This window comes from Athene noctua, chromosome 14 (genome assembly GCF_965140245.1).
Source record: "Athene noctua chromosome 14, bAthNoc1.hap1.1, whole genome shotgun sequence".
Lineage (NCBI taxonomy): Eukaryota > Metazoa > Chordata > Aves > Strigiformes > Strigidae > Athene > Athene noctua.
Window position 1 is genome coordinate 12,214,572 of NC_134050.1, and position 19,441 is coordinate 12,234,012.

At 54.5% G+C, this 19,441-nt stretch overlaps 1 protein-coding gene and 1 long non-coding RNA gene across 2 annotated transcripts; one reads left to right on the plus strand and one right to left on the minus strand.

Annotated features, from left to right (window-relative positions):
- Window positions 1-1,571: 1,571 nt before the first annotated feature.
- PGGHG (protein-glucosylgalactosylhydroxylysine glucosidase) lies at window positions 1,572-12,410 on the minus strand. The gene is made up of 14 exons (XM_074918159.1): window positions 12,323-12,410; window positions 11,834-12,101; window positions 11,121-11,331; window positions 10,138-10,573; window positions 8,983-9,102; window positions 8,675-8,806; window positions 8,235-8,346; window positions 7,077-7,149; window positions 6,455-6,591; window positions 5,555-5,688; window positions 5,210-5,305; window positions 4,643-4,740; window positions 2,319-2,533; window positions 1,572-2,226 (listed from the first exon to the last, which is right to left on the minus strand). The coding sequence occupies exons 1-14, from the start codon at window positions 12,374-12,376 to the stop codon at window positions 2,162-2,164; spliced, it is 2,151 nt and encodes a 716-aa protein (XP_074774260.1). The 5' UTR covers window positions 12,377-12,410; the 3' UTR covers window positions 1,572-2,161.
- Window positions 12,411-15,373: 2,963 nt separating this feature from the next.
- LOC141965935 (uncharacterized) lies at window positions 15,374-18,172 on the plus strand. Its single transcript, XR_012634528.1, has 3 exons — window positions 15,374-15,388; window positions 15,752-16,834; window positions 17,954-18,172. It is a non-coding gene; the product is annotated as an uncharacterized LOC141965935 (long non-coding RNA).
- The last annotated feature ends 1,269 nt before the right edge of the window (window positions 18,173-19,441 follow it).

Below are 19,441 nucleotides of genomic sequence, written 5' to 3' on the forward strand. Positions count from 1 at the left end.
CTTGCGTGGCCACGGGGCAGCGTGGGGGTGGGCAGCCCCCAAAGCTTCTCCCGCACGCTGCATCTCCCCTCACCCTCCCCTGCCTGGTCCAGCACCCCCAGCCCCGCCGTGCCCGAGCCCAGCTCCTGGCCATGCTTCTTGGGGCAGCTCGATTATTTTTGTTCACCCTTGGTTTTTTTAACTCCCTCTATCCTGTGCAGAGCACAGCATCCCTCCAGCCTCAGTGATTAATATTTAAATCATTAAACCATTTCACACATGGTGAGTCTTCTGTGTGCGTGCGGGTAGTGCAGGCGGGTGCTAAGGGGATGATATAAATACGGTGTTTTTGCTCTGATCGTGCTCTTCGCAGGCAGGAGAAGAAATAATCTCTGTGATCTGTCGAGCCACCCAGTAACTGAGGAGGGGAAAGAAGCAGGGAAGTTTCATGGCCTCGTGGGGACATGCTCAAGCAGAGGAGACTTCATCCCCTCCAAGGGGAGCTGAGACTTGCAAACTCATTGCAGTAAAGCCGACACTCCCCAGCAGGTCCCCAGGCAAGGGCAGAGGGGATGAGCGCAGGGTGCAACCCCCCTGCTCTGTGCTGGCCCTCCCCATTGCCCTCCCCAGGCCAGAGCCGGCTCACTTTGGCAACTGGACTAAGAAGCTCCCAGTTTGGGGCAAGAAGACCCCTTTTAGTGCCACCCGGTGCCTGGCTCAGAGCTGGGCTTTATCCCCAGCCCCATCAAAACCCAAATTCAGGTGCAGCCCACATGACTGTTATGGGGGGGGGGGAGGGAGAGGTCCCTTTGTCCTGCCCTGCTGCCAAAAACTGTGGCTAATTAGGGGTTGGGTGACTTTTGAGGAGGCCTGAGGGAGAGCCAGCCTAATTACAGAGCTGGGGAGCAGCTCTGCCTCCATCCCTAAGCGTTCCCACATGCTGCCTGGGGCAGGGAGCAGCCGCAAGGTTTTTTATAAACTCCACAGGATTCGGCCGAGATTCCTGGGGTTTGCTTAGAGAGGACAGAGCCCGGGGGGGCAGGGAACGCCTCCCGCCTCCCTGGCTCTGACCCAAGTCTGCGCTAGCAAAGGCGTGGGGCTGGGAAACGAGGCCCCACAGCCCGCCCCAGGCTGAGGGACGCAGGACGGGAGGACGCTGCGGATGCAGAGCTGGGTGTGGGGTGTATCTTGCTCCCTGGGTGCGTACCTGGGCACAGCCCTTCCTCTTCCCTCCCCCAGGGCTTTCGAGGACATGGAAAATGCCTTAAGCAAACAGACAGCAGGTCTTGGCTCACCCTGAGGCTCCTGAGCTGCAGGACTCTGCTCAGCCCCCCAAAACCTTGTCATCTGACATAATGAAAACTGATGCCTGGGCTTCCACTAGCCCTTCAAACATCAAGTTAGAAGGGCTTTAACTCCCGAACTGCTTGAAAAGAGAGATGATAACGTAGATAAGGGCTTAAAAAACTGTTAGGGAAGTTATATGCTGAATAACTCAAAAGAAAAGGAGCTGTGTGCTGCGCCGAGAGGGCTAAAATGATTTTGGCTGTGTATTTGGTGTTCAGTATTAGTGCAAAATAATGCTCAGCTCCAGCCTTACTTCTGCCCACCCTGCCTGCTGCCCCACACAGTCTTTGCAGAGTTCCTCATTATGGGGGTCAGCAGGATTGGGGGGGTTGCGGCTGCTCAGCCTATTGATCCCCCTCTTTTTGCTCACCGGCATCAGGGCTGACACCGCGAAGCAGCGGTGGCTGAGACCCCCAGCCCTTTGAGTCCCCAGAGTGAGGCAGTGGGCCCGGGAGGAGGCAAGAACTGAGCCAGGAGGTGCTGGAGGAGCTGGGAGTCAGCGCAGGCAGGGGCTGGGCTAAGACCAGATCCATTCAGCTAGGGACGTCCCTGTGAGTCCATAAACAAGTGATGGGTATTTAGAAAACTCGTTTAAAACAGTCGCTTTCATACTTGATTTCATCTCCTCTGCTAAGTGAGAGGTGTTGAAGGCGTGTGAACAGGAGTCAGCACGGACAAGGATGCTCAGCATCACTCAGGGAGCTGCTGAGTCCCAGAGGGTTTGTGGCCCAGCTGGGACCCCCCTTCCACCCACCTCTACCTTCCCCCTCCGCCAACATCTGCTCTTCGACTTCTTTCTGCTGCTTCAGCGGGTAAAACCTGGACCAGCCAAGGTTTAAAATGTCTCAGTGGACAACCTCTGAATCCAGCCAGCCGCGGTGGGGAAAGAGACACTCTGCCCTGCAACAAAAAACAACCCGTGTGAGCTACGGGAATGGTTTATCCCCAAATTGCCTTTATTTTAAGAAGCAGAGCAAGTGATAATACCACACCTTCACGGAGGGGAAACCGCTGCCCCGACTCCTCCAGCAGAGCTTCCAGGGGAGGTGCCCGAGGGTCCTGGGGAGACGTGGTCACTTCGATCCTGATCTCTTCTTTGGTGATGGTGAACGTCAGTTTGTTGCCAAAGTAGGAGACGCCGGTGACTTTCAACTTGTTGACATCATCGGGAAAGGCTGGGTCGAAGCGGAGGCTGGACCTCGTGATCCTGGAAAGGCAGGAGCATGTCAGCGGTGGGAGCACAGGGTGGCCCCAGAGGAAAGCAGCTCTGTGGGGTCGGCCACCTCCTCAGACAGTGCAGCCTCACAGCCCTGGGGCCCTCCTGCTGCTCAAGGGATCTGTGGGCAGGGGGAGTCCCTGGTGTATCCCGAGGATCTTCGGGCAAATCCCGAACGCGCTGATGAAGCGCCTGGTGAAGGGCTACTCGAGCTGTGATTTCACAGCCCAGCACCCTAAGGTGTTCCTGTCCCACTCACAGTTCTTCAGCTGGGGTCTGTGGTTTCCATTAGTTTGTTGTTTGTTGTTTGTTTTTTGTTTTTTTAAATAAGAGAAAAAAATATTTTTTTGTCTTTCAATGCAGCTCAGTTCCCCACTCCGGTTCAGAGGTGGGAAAGCCCTGTCCATGATAGGATGGAGAACAGGGCACAGGACCTGGCAGAGGTGGCCAGAGACCCCGAGCAGGAATTGCCACTGAAACTGAGACTAAATGCCATGCACTGGAACTAAACTCCAGCCACACGAGGAGCTCAGGAGAGGGCTGGAGCTGGGCATTTTAGGATGCAAGTCCAGCTTCAGCCAAAATACCAGCAGCAAGTGTCTGCCCCCAGCTGCTGTTGCTTGGAAAGGTCTGTGACCCTGGTGAGATGGCAGGAGCTCACCTCACACCCAGTGCAGATGTTCCTGGACATGCTGTTCACTAAATCACGAGACATGCCTAACCACTAGCACTGCCCTTCCCCTCCGTAATTTGCCATCTCAACAAAGATGCATCCGTACAGCCTGGTTTTCACTTTCCCTCTGGGCTGTGACCTTCAGAAACCCCCATCAGCTCCCACTCCTGCCAGTTTGAAGGGCTTTAAACTCGGCAGTGCTATATGTGCTTCTTCACCAAAAGACAAAAATCAAGCAAACAAGCTTGAATCCTCCCTCCAAGTCCTCACCCCAAGTCAAACAGAGCCCACTTCTGAGTTCTGGCTTTGGATGAGAAAATACAGTGGTCACTGTTATCTCCTACTCAAATTTTGACACATGAGAGCTCTTGACCATCATCTCCAGTCTGTTGAGAGGTCTCTCAATGGTCTGGAGAGGGCTCAAGAGAGGTTCAAGAGACTGGAGAGCCTCAGCGGCAGGCCAACGCTCCAGCCAGGTCTGTGGCTTACAACAGGCATGGCACAGGCACGGCCCTGAGAGTGGCATAAATGTCACCTCGACATCTGTGGAAATTTGGCTGGAGCCCGAAAGCCCGTGGCTTGAGCCTGTGCTGGGAGGGGCCCGACCTGACACACACAGAGCGTCTGAAGACCTTTGAGATTCGCAAAAGCTGAGATTAAGGTTTTCAGATGGGAATACAGTAGCTCACACCCAGCTCCACCAAGAAACTGGTGGGTTTCTCAGCAGCTTCTGGCCACACACAGAGAGTTAAAACACATAGTTAGTGCTCAGAGGTTTCGCTGGAAATCACAAGGCTTGTCAGTTTGATCCATCCTCAATTAAACTAAGAATACTCTCAAACTGTTGCTTCAGGATTGAAACCACCAGGCTGCTTTGGATACAAGACACAGCTTTGAAATTTTGAAATTATATGAACAGCTTAATGGTTTTTTGAAGATATTTTAATGCTGTGGCAATGCCAGCTGAGCACTTTCCTCACAGGGGCTTGCAGAGCCACACGTGTGCAACGGGCAGATTGCCTCGGGGGGGCTGGGGGGGTGTGCAGAAGGTCCTTCCACACCACACCCAAAGGAGGGAGGATGATGTTACAGCTAAACCAGAGGACAGACTTAGGGAATGACATTTACTTCCCAAACACACAACCAACTCATCAAGTCACCCGGAGAGAGTCTCTTACTGGTTTACAATTTCTGATAATTCCACCCTGTTCTCCACCAGTGACTGGCTGCCCCCAGTACCCGCTGTTCATCTGGGATCATTAATGTTCCTGTTTGTTTGTTACCTGCTGGAAGCTCTGGAGGATATTGTGGATGCTGCAAGCTCCTTTCTTTTTCACAAGTAAAACCACATTGCTCCAGCTAAACAGTAAGGTTTTGAGGGACAGTTAGCTGCCTAGAAATTAAACATGCCCTAACCCAGGTCTCACCTGAATCCTGTGTAGCCAAAGAGGACAGCTTGCAGGAATCCACCCATCCCTGTCAAGAAGTTCACAGCTCCTGATCCATCTGAGTTCTCCACCCAGATCTGCTCCAGCAAGAGAAAGAAATGCCTCAGTAGTTGCTTTTGGACTCTTCACACAGTTTCATGGGTTTGAACAGGCTCATCCTCATTCCTCTTGCCGATCTGGGGCGCTGCAATGACTGTGCCCCGTAGCCTGCCCTGGCGTGAGGTGGCGGGTGGGCTCTGAGGCGCCTCGCAATACCACCGTCTCTGTTCCCTTTCCTGTCCCTGGCAGGCAGAGGGAAGCCCGGGGTGACCATAACACTGCTCCGTGGCTTTGTGCTGCCTGGTAGGAAGCAGATGCTTCCTCACTGCTCTTCGGAAGCAGGCGGAGAAGAGACAGCGTGTGCAAGCACCCAGCTCAGTATAACAGCAACCTCATGACCACAGAGGCTCCAGTCCAGTGGACACCTCTCGGTGTGATGTTTGGGAACAGGTGAGACAGAACCAGGAGACGTTTGTCACAGGGAAGCACCCACGACACCCAGCTAACCTTGAAGGGCTCCGTGATGTTGCTGAAACACTTGTTGAGTTGGCTCTGGGCTCTTTGCACCTCCTTTAGCTCCAGCCAGCCCACAGCAAACATGCTCTGCAGGAAAGAAAAACGGCCTTTCACGCACTGCTGTCTCCTCCAGGGGTGGAAACACAGCAACAGCTTCAGAGTGACACCACAGCTGCACCCTCCTGAGCCAGACCAGACCTCTTTGGTGCACGTCTCCAGCTCTGCACCGTCCTCACTCCCAGTTTAAAGCAGGTCTGACAGTCGTGCCCACGGATGGGGCCAGCAGCGACTCACTCAGATGGAAACCACCACCTCAGGCCTCGCCCCTCTCCTTACCCAGGTCATGGCTGGCCCAGCCAGCTCTGTGACAGGTTCATACATCTCCAGGTCATTTCTCCGAACTTCAGAGCTCATGGGGTGCATCAGTGGGAACCCAAGCAAGACCACGTCAGCTTGTTTCACAGGCTCACCTGGGGAAAGGAGCAGGTCAGACCACATATGCCAACTGGGGATAACTGCCAGAGTATTTACTCATATGGGGAACAAACCTGACTCACAGAACCATAAACTCAGAACAAGCGCCACATCAACAGGGAAAAGGTACTGGAGCTGGATGGAGGACAACTTGTTGCTGCCTTGCTAAAGGCAGACCAGACCAGCAGCTTATGGTGTGTCCTCAGTACTGTGTCTGCTGGAAGCTCTGTCGAGGATGCTGGCACAGCCCCAATGTGTGGCACCCAGACTGATGCACTTCAGGTGCAAAGGAATAGTTCCCACTGTCCCATAAAACCCAGATTAGCCTGCCCCTAACTGTGAGAAAAGGGGCAGTCAGCTGGGCATGTGTCCACCAGACACTTCCAGAGGGTCGGGGGCTGCTGGAAGGGCAACACAGGGCACTTGACCTTGGAAAGAGAGACCCAACTGTCAGCAATGGGTCCACAGCAACCATGCCATCTGCAACCAGTACTAATTCTACTCTCTGTGTTCCCAAATTTCCCAATTTTATGAACCCGCTAATGAGAAATGATCCACTAAGAGGCAGAAAAAACATCTACAAGCCAGGCTCTCCACACTGGCAACCCAACTGCTGCACCTGGAGAACGATGCTTAAGATCTTTATTTCAGCCAACCATTCCACTGCTGTTTCTGTGTTTGAACCAGAGTCCCCACTTCTCGCAGGCTCACAAAGAGCGAGCAGCGGCCAATTCAAAGATCTGCTGCTGCCTTCCTGCTCACCTGGGCTGTAACCGTCATACTCGGGGTGATATTTCTTCTCCGCATCAAAGGGTACTTTGACTTTCTTGGCACAGTCCACCCACTCCTCTGGCACTGGGATCAAGAAGTCCCGAGCAACATCAGCTGCAAAATTTAAGCTGAAAAGAAGCGAGGAACAATGCTTTGTGTCAGGCATGGGTGCCCTTGACCCCCTCAGAGAGGGGAAAAGAAGAAAGGGAGCAGAAAGAACTAATTGAGCCATAATGGCAAAGAAACAGCTACTCTGAAAGAATACAGGTCAAAGATTAAGCCTGGGGTAACAGCTTTCATTGCTGGAGTTGGGAGTCCATTCCTCTAGTTTTACATGTCTCCAGCTGGCTAATTGCATAGACATCTCATAAAATGCAGGGAGAAGAACCCTTCTGTGAAGTGAAACCCCTCTCAGTCTTGTGTGACACCTGGCACAGGTCAGATGAACCACCATGGGACCCCCTACTTTTTCCCACTGACTGTAAAGGCAGAGACCAGCTCAGACAGAGGTGTGGGAGGAGAGGAAAGGTGTGTCCCATGCGGGAGCCCTGCCACGCTGCCAGGCAGAAAAGAAGAGAGATGGGCCAGCGCTTCAGCAAGGCACATGTGTTACCTCCGCTGGGCCACGGCGTTGGTGTAAACAGAGTTATCAACCCGGTAATGATACTCATCTGGGGGCATGACACCTGGGGGGAGAGGAAGGGGACACTTCACACCGCAGCACATCGAGGTCTGGCACGGCTTTGGGAACCCCTCCCGCTGCAGCGACGCCTGCCCTCATGGCGAGGTGTTGCCTCTGCTCTGGCAGGAGCCCACAGCCACCTCGGTGCAAGGCTCAGCAGAGGAGAACACAAGTGGTGCTTGTTGTGAAGAAGAAACAACCCAGTTTACAGCTTGGGCTGATGGGCAGCAGGTGCCTCAACCTGAGGGCATCTCCCTCACTTCACAGGCAAGGTGACCTTCAAGTCATTTATTTTTTCAAGTCATTCAATCAAGTCATTAAAACATGAAAATAGACATTTAAACATGTGACTGCTCTGGGGGACTGGGGCTGTCTCCAAGGGTCTTCACACAAAGACCCAGCCTGGAGCAACCCCAGGGGCTCTTCCAGCTCTGATCACCCCAGTTCCATCGAGACGTCTCCGCTGTATCCCAGCCTTCTCCTCCCAACCCTCCTCCCACAAACACCTCTCCTTCACTTCTCCTTTCCTTTCTCAGTGCCCCCTTTCAGTGGTAACTTGTACTCGTTAACATAATGAGATTCAGCAGGATTGCTGCCTGCCAAGAGACCCCTTGCCCTGCCAGACACATCAGCAGTTGTACTTGTTCGGCACCAACAGCACCAGTTGTCCTTCAAGGAATTAAACTCCTGCAGGCTCCCGAGGGATTTAAATTCAGGTCTCTTAGAAAAAGACTTAAAAAAAATCCTTCCTCTCTAAAGCCCTTGCACTCTGTTTTCTCTAAGTGCCACAACAGCAGATCTGAAAGCACCCGTGCTTGTGGCATCAGCTTGTACCACCATGGAAGGAGAAATGTAGGTGTCCCATGAGCGGCAAGGGGCTGAGAAAACAAACAACAGATACTGTGGCATTAGAAGAGAGCTGAGCATCATGTCCCATGTTCACATGGACAGAAACATTATCTATGAGATATTCCAGAGGACAAGGGTCTAAAGAACCTGTGTACTCCTGTCCAGGCCTGGCTGGAGGGTCTCTGAGCCTCTGTTCACAAATCCTTTCCCTACAAACAGGTCTGGCCATTGCAGAAGTACCTCTGATGTGGTAGCATTGCTCCTCCTCGCTCCACACCATCCTGCTGCACCAGTACTGAGCCACAGCCCCCACCAACTTCCAGCCTCCATCCTCCCGGAACAGCTTTTGGTCCTGGAAGGAGCCAAAAGCAAAGAAAAACAGGGACATGAGGGAGACTCAACCAGACCCAAACTCAGCAGGAGGACAGGAGCTCTAAGGAGATGGATGTAGCAGGAGGAAAGGTCAGAAAACTGGCCTGGATTGAGCCAACAGGATGCTGAGCCACCCACGAGGAGCAAAGATAGAGGAGGCAGGGCTGAAGAAGGAAGCCTGGGGTGCTACCGGCAGTGCTCATGGGAGCAGACAACAGCAGAGCGTCTCTGGGAAGGGACAGTGACGGCCACCAGACACCCCGCAGGCCTTGCCACGGGACCATCCAGGTGGCACGCGCTGCCGTTACCTGCGTGGTGCAGTAATACTGCTCAAAGGCCATCAGAACGTCCCCAGTGATATGGATTTCCTGGGCTCCGTAGATCTCCTCAGGGCAAACTTCCCGGCCAGTGGCTGCACTCTCCCACGGGAACTTCGCACCCTGCCAGGAGAAGGCGTCCGTGAGGCAGCAGAGGACAACACCTCGAGGCGCTCTCCTCAGCCCACCGCCCGCAGGCACAAGGTCACAGCCCCTGGCTAAAACTGGAGCCAGAGAGGCAGAGGAAGGCCCAGCTGCCCTCCTGCTGCACCTCCTCAGTCCCACATCCCTGTCCCCACCTCGTAGCCCTGCTCCTGCGCGTTGCGTAAGGCTCCTTCCAGCGTGCGGATCCGGTACTCCAGGATGGCTCGGGCAGCTTCAGGATAAAACAGCAGAATGTTCGGGAACATCCAGGTGTCCTGGAGACATCCAAAGCAAGGCAAGGCGGTGGGATCGGCTGGTGGGGAACACAAATGCCCCCACCAGTTTCACCCTTCAAGTCTGCCCCCATCCCAAAGGCTCTGACTCTGATTTTGCTACTTCTAAAAGGTGCTGTCCCATGGGCTCATTAAAAGGGATAAATCCGCAAGGAACCGTTCCTGCCCATGCCTGCTACTCTCAGGTATCTCACCAGGATGAGATCAGCAGGACCCCCCATCATGCAAGAGAAGGGAGGCAGGAGTTCTCCAAAGACAGAGGCTCTGGAGAAGGTCAAAACCACGTGTGACACCAGGAAGAAAACACACAAGGTCCAGAGGACTGAAAAGCCCGTGTCCACTGACAGACCAGACGAGGTTTAGCACAGGAGCCTCAGCACCACCTTCTGCTCATGCCACCGATCGCTATTCGGCTGCAGAGCTGCGCATCCATCCGGCGTGGCTGCTCCAAGAGCAAAGCCACCCAGCCCAGCTACCTTACTGAGTACACACCAAGCCTGCATTTAAAAGTGGAATGTGCCCATCACAGAAAACACTTCTGTTTTTTCAGTGGTTCAGCCAACTGGGCTCACCGATGCCACCAAAAATGGGAGGAGAAGCGCAGGTTTCAACTTGCTTTGATTTAAACAGCTAGAAGCTGGTGGCCATGCTCTAAGCCAGTCCCTTGGGTGAGCAGCCTGAACTACCTTAGCCCCAGACCCCAGCTTGGGGAAGGGGGCTGCCCTGCAGTGGGGTCTCTCCCAGCCCCTCACCCCTGCGGGCTATGCAGCAGCTCCAGGCAGCTGGTTTTGACTTGGGAAATTTGCTTTTGAGTTAGAGGACAATGCAGAGGAGTGGCTCCAGGGATCAAGCTGGCTCTGGGTCGTTCTTAGGGAAGGAGCAGGAGGATGCTCCCCAGCACAAGGCTGGTGCCACGGTACCCCTGCGTGGGGGGAAGAAGGAACCTCCCAGCAGCCTCCCGCCGAGCCTCCTCCATCCTGGTCACTGTGCAAAGTCCCCAGTGCAGCCTCCACCCACCTGGTCCCAGAAGACGTGTCCCCAGTAGTCCTCACCCCGAGTGCCGTTGGACAAGCCGCCGGGGCTGATGCCGTGGAAGAGGAAGGTGGGGCTGTCGCGGGGCGGGATGGCGCTCAGCAGGTAGTAGAGGCAGCCATAGAGTGCCTGTCTCAAAGGCAGGGGCCCATCCAGGTCGAGGCAGCAGCCCCCCCACAGCGCGGCCCAGGCGCAGGTGTGCGAGGAGTGCAGGGAGCCAGCGGCAATGAGGGCCAGCCCTTCACTGTAGCTCCTCTTCACCTCCTCCTCGCTCTCGGCCACAGCCGTCAGGAACTCCCAGGATTGCTCCCGCTCCTCCCCATGCAATGTCAAGGCTTGTGGCACGGGAGTCCAGAGCATATGAACTGTGGGACGGGGCCCCCCCTCCACCTCGGGGACCCGCGTCTTCCCGTAGATGTAGCTGTAGGAGACGGTGAGCAAGAGGGGAGGGAGAGCGGAGTGCGTGGGACTCGGTGCACATCCACCCGTACAGAGGGGACCCCCCCAGCAGCTCAGCATCAGGCTCCCCTTCCCACCCAGGACGGAACCTCCCTCGTCCCCACACTTCAGCTCAGCTGCCGTCCCACCCCCACCGCATGGGAGGCTGAAATTCGTTATGACGGGTCCTCAGACCCAGCAAAGCATTTTTAGAGGCCACCTCCTCCAAACCACTACCTCCCCAAACTCATTGCTTCATAATCACAGCTAGTCCCTGCTGCCTTTGTTACTTACACATAGAAGAGCAATAATTCTGGAGTTACAACTAATAATCTTTCTATACTTAATTTCGGGTTTTTTATATACACCTGCCAGAAGCAGCAGATTTGCACAAGCCTCCCCACTACTTACCACTCCAGTCTAGCTCTAGCCTTATTTTGCAATTTATTTCCTAATAGTGAGCAGGGCAGCACACAACAGCCCGTGAAGGATGTATTCAAGGCAAGGACCCCCCTGTGATCCAGACTCACTGCGCTCCCTGGAAGTCCGGCCCTTGGTTCAGGTCCAAGTCCTGGCTCTCTGGCATGAAAGGAGTCTGGAGCTGGACCGTGATGGGTTGGGTGGCACGAGCTGCTCGCCAGATGGTGATGCTGAAGGCCATCAAGTGGACAAGGGAATGGTGAGCGTAGATCTGATGGGTGGCCGCGTAGTCAGCGGCCTGAAGCACGTGGCTGAAGGTTCCTGTAAGCACAGCGAGCGCCATCAGCCATTTGATCCTGATGTTACGTCCTATCTACTGGTTCCTGCTGGCAAAGGAACCACTTTTCCCAGGTCCAGATCCAAACATGGCTTTTGACTAGACAACACTGTCACACTGAATCTGGCCGAGCCGCTGAGGAGTGATTTGTGCTATAAAACATTCTATCAGGCTTCGTGATTAAAGCAGTGTTTGCCAAGCCCGGCTCCATCAGGGATTGAGATACAGTCTAAAAATCGCTCTTATTCTCACAAGAAAGGGGAATTTCCACTCGCCCTGACATGACTTCAGAAGAACAACATCCGGCAGGTGAACGGGGAATGGGGAGAAGATGCGACCTCATGAGAAGCAGTGAGGGCAAAGAGACTTTTAACTTCTAGAAGAGGGTCACCAGCAGTTAGAAGGAAAGAGCGATAGGTGCCCGAGATAGAGATCTGAAGGGAGGCAGCAGGACAGGGCGATTCCTGCCCCTGCTCTGCTGTTTACCTGTCCGGGTGTTCAAGGTGAAGGTCTCAGCCAGGCTCCCCGCACCGGGCACCGTCATCCTCACGCTGAGGGGGCTGGGGATGTCGGCACGGTGCGTGTCTCCCGCTGCCCCGTTGTACACGCCGTTGACATGGAGGATGTCCCGGTACACACGGGTGCCCAGGTAAGCGTTCGTCACCGTAGCCAGCAGCCGCGGGTCCGAGGGCAGAGAAGTGGAGGTGAACACGGCCGGGTCCTCTTCGCCATCAGCCATTTTTACCAGCCTGAGCTGCAGAACAACATAAGAGTCAGGCCCAAGGGTTGAAGGGACAAAGTCGGGGCAGGCTGAGCATGGCTGTGCCGGACGCCAGCCAAAAGTGAGGGCTGCTCCTCTGTAAGCTCCCTGCAATGCCCTGGGCAGTGGCAAAGCTGGCCACTTGCCAGCCCCCTCATGTTCCTGGGGTCTCCATTTCTTTTAGTTTCCCTTCTGACCACCACCAGTGCCCCTACCAGCAGTTTTCCTCCATCCCAGTGCCTGGGAAGGGTCTCCTCATCTGGGCTCATTTCCTCCTTCGCTGTTTCCCTTGTTCTCTCTTCACTCCGGCCATCTCCCAGACCAGCAAATTGGCTCCTGCAGCTCACCGAAACCACAACATCTTATTGGTTTTGTCGCTTCCCCAATTTCCCCCCCTCTTCCTCTTCTGCTGCCCTCTCCGTGACAGGATCTCACCAGTTTCTCCCAATACAACACCACCACCTTCCTCTTCTTTCTTCCTCCCAGCGCTATTCTGTGACACTATTAAATACTCTTCTGTGGCCTCAGCAGCTTCTCATCTCCCAGCTCACTGTACCCCCTCACCCTTGCATCTCTAGCTCAGCTTTGGTTACTGGCTTGCTGGGGTAGGAGATTTTTATTTCACTTATATATAGATATGTATATATAAACATATATATGTGAATACCTAATTACACATACACATATGAACAGCACATTACAAGAGGGAGCTGTAGCTGGCACCTGGCAATGCCAAGCACTAGAATAATGCAGAAATGACGGAGGAAGGCACTGAGTGACGCCCCACGTGGGGCTGGAAGGGCACCCAGGGCCATACAAGAGCTCACCCGGCCCAGGCCGGCAGCCCCCGGAATCCCCCCGACAGCAGCTGGCTGCTGGCAGCTCACGCCCTCGGCTCGGTTTCCCCACACCAGGCAGTGCCTGAGACTGAACTGAGAAAAACCCTCGTCCTGCCTTTGGGCAAGTTAAAAACACCCCAAACGCAAAAGGGGTGCAGAAAGTGAGGAGGGTCAGTCTTGCCTGTGGTCGAGGACGAGCTCCGGGCGGGCGGGACGGAAGTTGCCTAACTGAGAAAGAAGGAAGGAAATCACTTTTTTTTCCCCCACTCCTTAAAAATAAATAAATAAATATATAAAATAAATAAATCCTAACATGCAGGTGCTTGCCCAGACGAGCTCCTTGCCCCAGCAGGGAACGCAGAGGCCCCCGGGCGCTCCGGGGAAGGAGGAACCCAGAGGGAAAAACCCGTCTGCGATGATTTCTCGCCCCGAAGGCGCCTGAGAAAGGCAGCAGCGGCCGCGGAGCGGAGCTGCGGGGGGAGCAGCACAGCCCCGCAGCGGGAACGGCCCGCCACAGCCGCCCCGCGTCCCCGGGCTGGCTCCCACCCTCCTCCTCCTCGCTCCCAGGGGCAACAGGGCCGGGCTCCGCCTTCGGCACGCTTTTCGCCCAGCCCCGGACACGTCCGGCCGCTTCCCGAGCCCGGGGACACAGGGAGCAGCGTTGTCACCCAGCTGTCCCCAGAGAGGGCCCGGTCACCTCCTGTTACGCGCAGAAACCCCCACCCTTGCCCGGCGGAGCTCGGCGCAGCCCTCGGGCACAGCACCTCTGCCCGGCTCTGCCTCTGACCCTGCCCCAGCTCCCGCCCCACCGCCGCCTGCTTCTCCAGAGACCCACGACCGAGCAGGACCCGTGGGAGCCCTCTGGGCGGGTGGCACACGCGTGTCCCCCGGCCGTGGCAAAGGCTCAGGCTGCTGGTTTTCCTGCAGACCTCTTCGGAGCTGGCAAAGCTCCTGCTGCCTCGTGTCGCTGGTGAGCCGACGAGCAGATCCCAGAACTGTGGAATACAGCGGCCAAAACTCACCCCACGGTGGCCCTGCCCTTCGGCAAAGGGAGAGGACAGCCCCGCCGCAGACACTCACTCCCCAAACACTGCAAGTTCAGAGAGGGGAAGAACCCAAGCTCAGAGGGGTGAAAAACAAAAAAAAAAGGAAATTACTGTGGATCTAAATGGATATTCCCGCTGAAGAGGCAGATGCTCCCTGCACAGCAGAGCCTGGCTGGACCCATCCTGCTGCTGCAGACACCCGAGAGACAACTCGGAGACATCCTGAGGAGCAACAGGAGGCAGAGCCCAACCACTGATACCTGCTCCCAGCTCTACTTCCAGATTCAAGGATCTAAACTCACACCTTGCCACAGCAGGTGTCATTTAGTCTTGTCTTTAATCTTCACCACCGCCAGCTGATCCAGGCCAGGGCCGAGCCTATGGCAGAGGTGCACCCAACCTGCAGGAGCAGGTGGCTCCCCCCATGGGCTTCAGAGACCCCCCAAGGCCCCAGGCTGCCGGTGTCTCCTCCAGCAGGGAGGGGAAGAGCATTTCTCTCCCCCAGCTGACCCAGCAGGCACGCACTCTGCTTCCTTTGCTTTAGTAAAAAATACTGAAATATTCTTTTTCAGAAAAGCCCTTTCTCACAGCAAGCCAAAACCTCCTCAAACTCTGCCGCAGCTCCTTCCAAGCAGCTGATCTTGCTGTGACCAGAATGGAGAGTTTCCGATGGCTTTTTTTTTTCCTTATTCATCTGCACAGTATGATTTTCTCTAGGATAAGTCAGGGCACAGACAAGTTTCTCTTAAGAATTTCAGGGGAATCCGTTAACCGTATCTGTTCTTTACCACCAGCTGTTTCTCCAGCTTCTCAAGGATTTTAATTGGTCCTTTTCTTTAGTTCCTGTTCAAAACAGAATTTGCAAGGCTTTACTCCTCAATAACGAGATTATTATCCTATTCATAGAAAACGCAACCGAGCCTTTCACAGCTGCCCTGGACCAATGTGGCCACTCGTCACCCCTGTCAATCCCAGCAATACTCCCCAACACTAGCTTTTGCTACAGACACAAAGCTTGATCTACATGAGCAAAAGGTTTCTAGGTGGGTTTTCAGGAAGGGGCCAGGGCACAGGAATTTTCCCCTCTCCTTCACAGCTGAAAATACTGAACTTGGGAGGGTTGGTGGCCAGAGAGGATTTGAGACGCCTGTTTTGGTACCAGCAAGGGCAGCCTAGTGCAGCTGTACTGCTGGCGCACGTGGACACTGCAGCTCTTGCTTGAGCAGCTCCCCCAGTAGACAGGCCCCTCTTTATCTCTTGGTCTGGACTAACAGAAACAGAGCTAGAACTGTTCACAGCCCGTAGGCAGCTGGGGCAAGACAGGGAGGGAGACGGCTGCTGCATGGATCCTTCTTCCTGCCAAGGAGAAAGAAGAGCTGCTCCCAACACCACACAGGTCAGTATTTCCACCGCTAGAAGCAGCATAAAGAGGCACAGCAGAACAGGGGTTTGCTCCAGGAAACCAGCTAAGGCAATGGAGGAAGTAGGTCATCGAGGGGTGTTTCCTGGAGGTCACTTGTTCCTTTCCCTTATCTCACAGAGGCAGATGTTTTATGAAACTGCTCAAAAGAAAAATCTTTACTGTTAGAGGTTCTGCCAGCCCCAGCTTTGTGTGTCTGCTGCACGGAGAGATGAGTGGCTGTCAGCTGGTTGGAAAAAGGCTCTGATGAGCGGGGAATCAAAGGGAAATCCTTTGGAACGCCAGCTGCAAGCAGCAGATATAAGGTAAGAGGATTCTGTTCTTGCTTTTAAATTTCAGCAGTCATCTTTCATCAACAAATATGTGCCTGACCAGACATAGCCCACGCAGCCCATCATGCTGTTACTAAGGTAAAAACCTGCACCTTCCTGGGACAGTTGTTCTGGGAAAAGAGCTCTGACCTCCTTCTAAAGACAAGACCCAATTTCATCCCACACAAGAGCCTGCTGCGACCAGGAAGCCCCAGGAGCTGCAAGGAGAATCAGGGAGAGGAAGGTGGCATTCCCAGCTCCGGAAGGAGAACTCCATGCAAAGCTGTTTTTAAGGGAGAGGAGGACACTGGGTCACTCAGCAAAGAAGGCACATGTCGAAGTCAAGAGGGCGCTGCCTGTGCCACTGACACACATCCATCCCCACACCAGGGGAACAAGACCCAGGCTCAAGGCTTTCAGCTGCTTCTGCTCTCAGGTTGGGGCAAGTTGGAAGTTGCTTTTGCAAACTCCAGCCCAACTGGATCCAACACTGGCCACAGGCCTGGCAGCACCTCAGAGGGTCGGGGCTGACGGGCTGGACGGACAGACACCACCACGTACGGAGGAGCTGCAAAGGAGATGGAGCAGCCATTGCCATGGATGGGATGAGCAAGGTCCTGCTCAATCAGAGAGAAGAGCAGACACCAGATCTGCAACAGCTTAAAAAAATAGTACATTGTGTTCTGCGTTAGAAATTTTAGAAAGCCTGAGAGAAAAGGTCTGCGGTCCAGCAGAGCATTGCAGAGAGGTCCTACCTTGCTGGCTGGGGACGCTGTTTTTTGGCCTAGGTGGTGTACAGAGTTAGGTGCTGTTGAGGAAGAAAAACACCAAACGCTTAAGGGAAGGAAAAAAAATTAAGTAGTGAGCCGTTTAAGGGTTTCCCACTGCCGTGCCCTTGGGAGAACAGCCAGCCCCGTGCCGAGGGGTGGCAGTGGTGGGGTGGAAGCAGGGACAGGCTGGGCAACTGCAGTGAGAGCAGCACGCTCACACAGCCACCGCCATGTGGGGCTTTCAGGGGGGCTCCCGGCTCCTGGCCACCCTGCTGCGGACCCCGCGCACACCCCGGATGCACATTGCCTCCAAGCCAGCTGAACATCCAGTCTCTGCTGCTGTGAGTAGCTTGGGGGGCTGAAAAGGGTGGGGAGGGCAACCTGCTCTTAGGGGACACCCTGGTCTGAGGGGTGCAAAACTCCCCTCTGCATTACAGCCGGGTTATTTTTGTTGAGAGTGAAGGCAAAAGGAGAGAGGGGAGAAAAAAGAAGGGAAGGTGCCCCTGGAGCAGTGCAAGGTCCAGACTGCACCCCCACAGTAGGTGCTCCCGCCCTGCAGGCTCTTGCTTCCCTTTTATTTTGTCTTTTCAATCCCTTTTGTAACCTTTGGGGTTTAAGGTACCTGCTCAGGGGCCCCTGCAGCCCAGGGGAGGTTAAGCCATGGGGCAGTCTGGGGACCTCAGGGAGGGGGTGGCAGCACAAGGCACCCTGCCAGCACAGACAGACCTGGGCCCCGTCCTCCCGTCCCACTCACGCCACAGCAGGTGTCCCCACAGGCAAGGATGGAGTCTGCTGTCATCCCATGGTGGTCCCTCCATCCTTCTCCCTCTGGGGACAATCCCCACAAAAACAGGAGCCACTCCAGCCATGGAAACCCTCCTGGGCTGGGTGAAATGGGCTTGGAAAAAGGAGCTTTTCACCAGAAATCCTGGCTGGGTTTCACCTCCTGCCCTCGCTTGTGGGGTTTACCTCCCCGCTGCCTTTCCAAGGTCTGCACCAAAGTGCTTCAGGAGCCTGGAGACTCTTTTTCTAGACAAATAAACACAAAGAAATAAAGGTGACAGTGCAAGGGGTTAAGTGCTGTCCTCATGCACCAGAAATATAAGAGGCTGCTGCTGGTTGCAATTCACACCTCAAAGTCATGTGAAAGTCAGGCCCAGCTGCTCTGGGAAACACCACGGCCCAAACCTCGCTGCTGACTGAAGGTCACAAGTTGCTCCAATTTCCCAGAGAGTGTCATGACAGAGAGACACGGAGCGATGGAGAGAAGCCAGCTTAGTCCACCAGTGGTGGCAGCTGCTGTGCTTCCCCAGATCTCCGTGACACGGCCCCAAGGAGCGTCTGTTTGGCCGCTGTGGGGCTGCAAGGAACAGGGACAAGTGCGCCTGACCCATGGTGGTAGAACAGTCCCAGGAACCCCCCCACTGCAGCCATCCTGCTAATTCTTCTCCTGCTGGCAGGAGCAAGCCCTCGCCTTCTCCGTGATGGCCACATGCTTCCTGGTGCCAGCAGGCTGGGTCCTGGCACACCTGGAGCACTACAAGAGCAGATCGGATTAAAAAGCAGCAAGAACCACCCACACCCTGCTGAGAGCAGGTGTCTGAGCGAAGGCAAGAACACAGATCTTCGCCAGGGAGGAACCCTCTGAGTTTATTCATTAAAATTTGCCTTAGCACTCAGCACAACGGCTTGTTGGTTTTGCTTCAGCCTCGCGCTCGCTCACAGGGGCAGGGATCTGTAACCAACATGCTGTTGCCCCGCCAGCTCACAGCGTATGTCCTGCTGCAGTTTTTATAATACCTTGGGCGGCTGCAGCAAAGAACAAGGCAGATAGCAAGGAGCCACCTATGGCACCAGAAGGAAGCAAAATCAAGTTAAATTCCCAGCAAGAAAACAAAGGTTGTACGTGACACTTGAAATGGGCTATGTGTGGGTACCATACACCTGACATTTCTTCCTGCATGAAGAACCTCTTCCCCCTCCAAACACAGCACATTTCCTAAGTGATCTGGGTTATCAGGGAAGCAGCAGCCAGCACTGGCTCCCACACAGGGAGGTTTAGGTAGCAAATAATACTTGCAGATATTTAAGTGTTCAAGGCCAGGTTGGATGGGGCTTTGGGCAACCTGGGCTAGTGGAAGGTGACCCTGCGTGGGGCAGGGGATGGCACTGGATGGGCTTTAAGGTCTCTTCCCACCCAAACCAGTCTGTGATATCTTGGAAAAACCTCCAAAACCACTGTTATCGTTGGTTACACTCACTGCCCAAGAGTTCATACAGGAGCCAGCCCTGCCCTCCGGACAGGAAGGCTCCAGGAACACTCCAGGGATTTAGTGCCCTCCCAACAGCGCCAAACACCTTGGGGGGTTTGATGATCAGCAGCAGCAGCTGCAGCCCCACATGAGCTTCACCACATGGTCAGCACTTCCTTCACTCCCAACATGCAGCAACAGGACACTACAAGGGAGATTGTACTTCTTAAAGCCTTTTTCCTGTCCTTAGCTATGAAATAAAGGAAATGTTTTCCTTATGAGAACACTCATCTCCACCACACACTCTTCTGAAGTCAGTAACAGTGACATCAGGAATGAGCTCTGGGAGACAAGATGAAGCATAAACTGGGGGAAGTCAAATCAGACAACGCAGGAGCAGCAGACAGTGTGGTTCAACACACACACCCCAACAGCTGAACTAACGCAGGCAGGGCAAAATCAAACCAGCAGGCTGGACAGGGAAGAGGCAGGAATTCAGAATGAACAACTCCAAACCAGGGAGAAAATTAGGCCAGAACCGATTAGAGTGGCAGAAAGGCAGAGGGTGCCCAGGTACAGGGCCTGATATCTTGATTTTTTTGTTGCTTTTAAAAAGCCTAAGTCTCCCTTGCCTGAGACATCTTTGCACCTGCACAGCAGCCTGGTGTCAGTTTTCTTTTTTTCTGCTGCTGACAT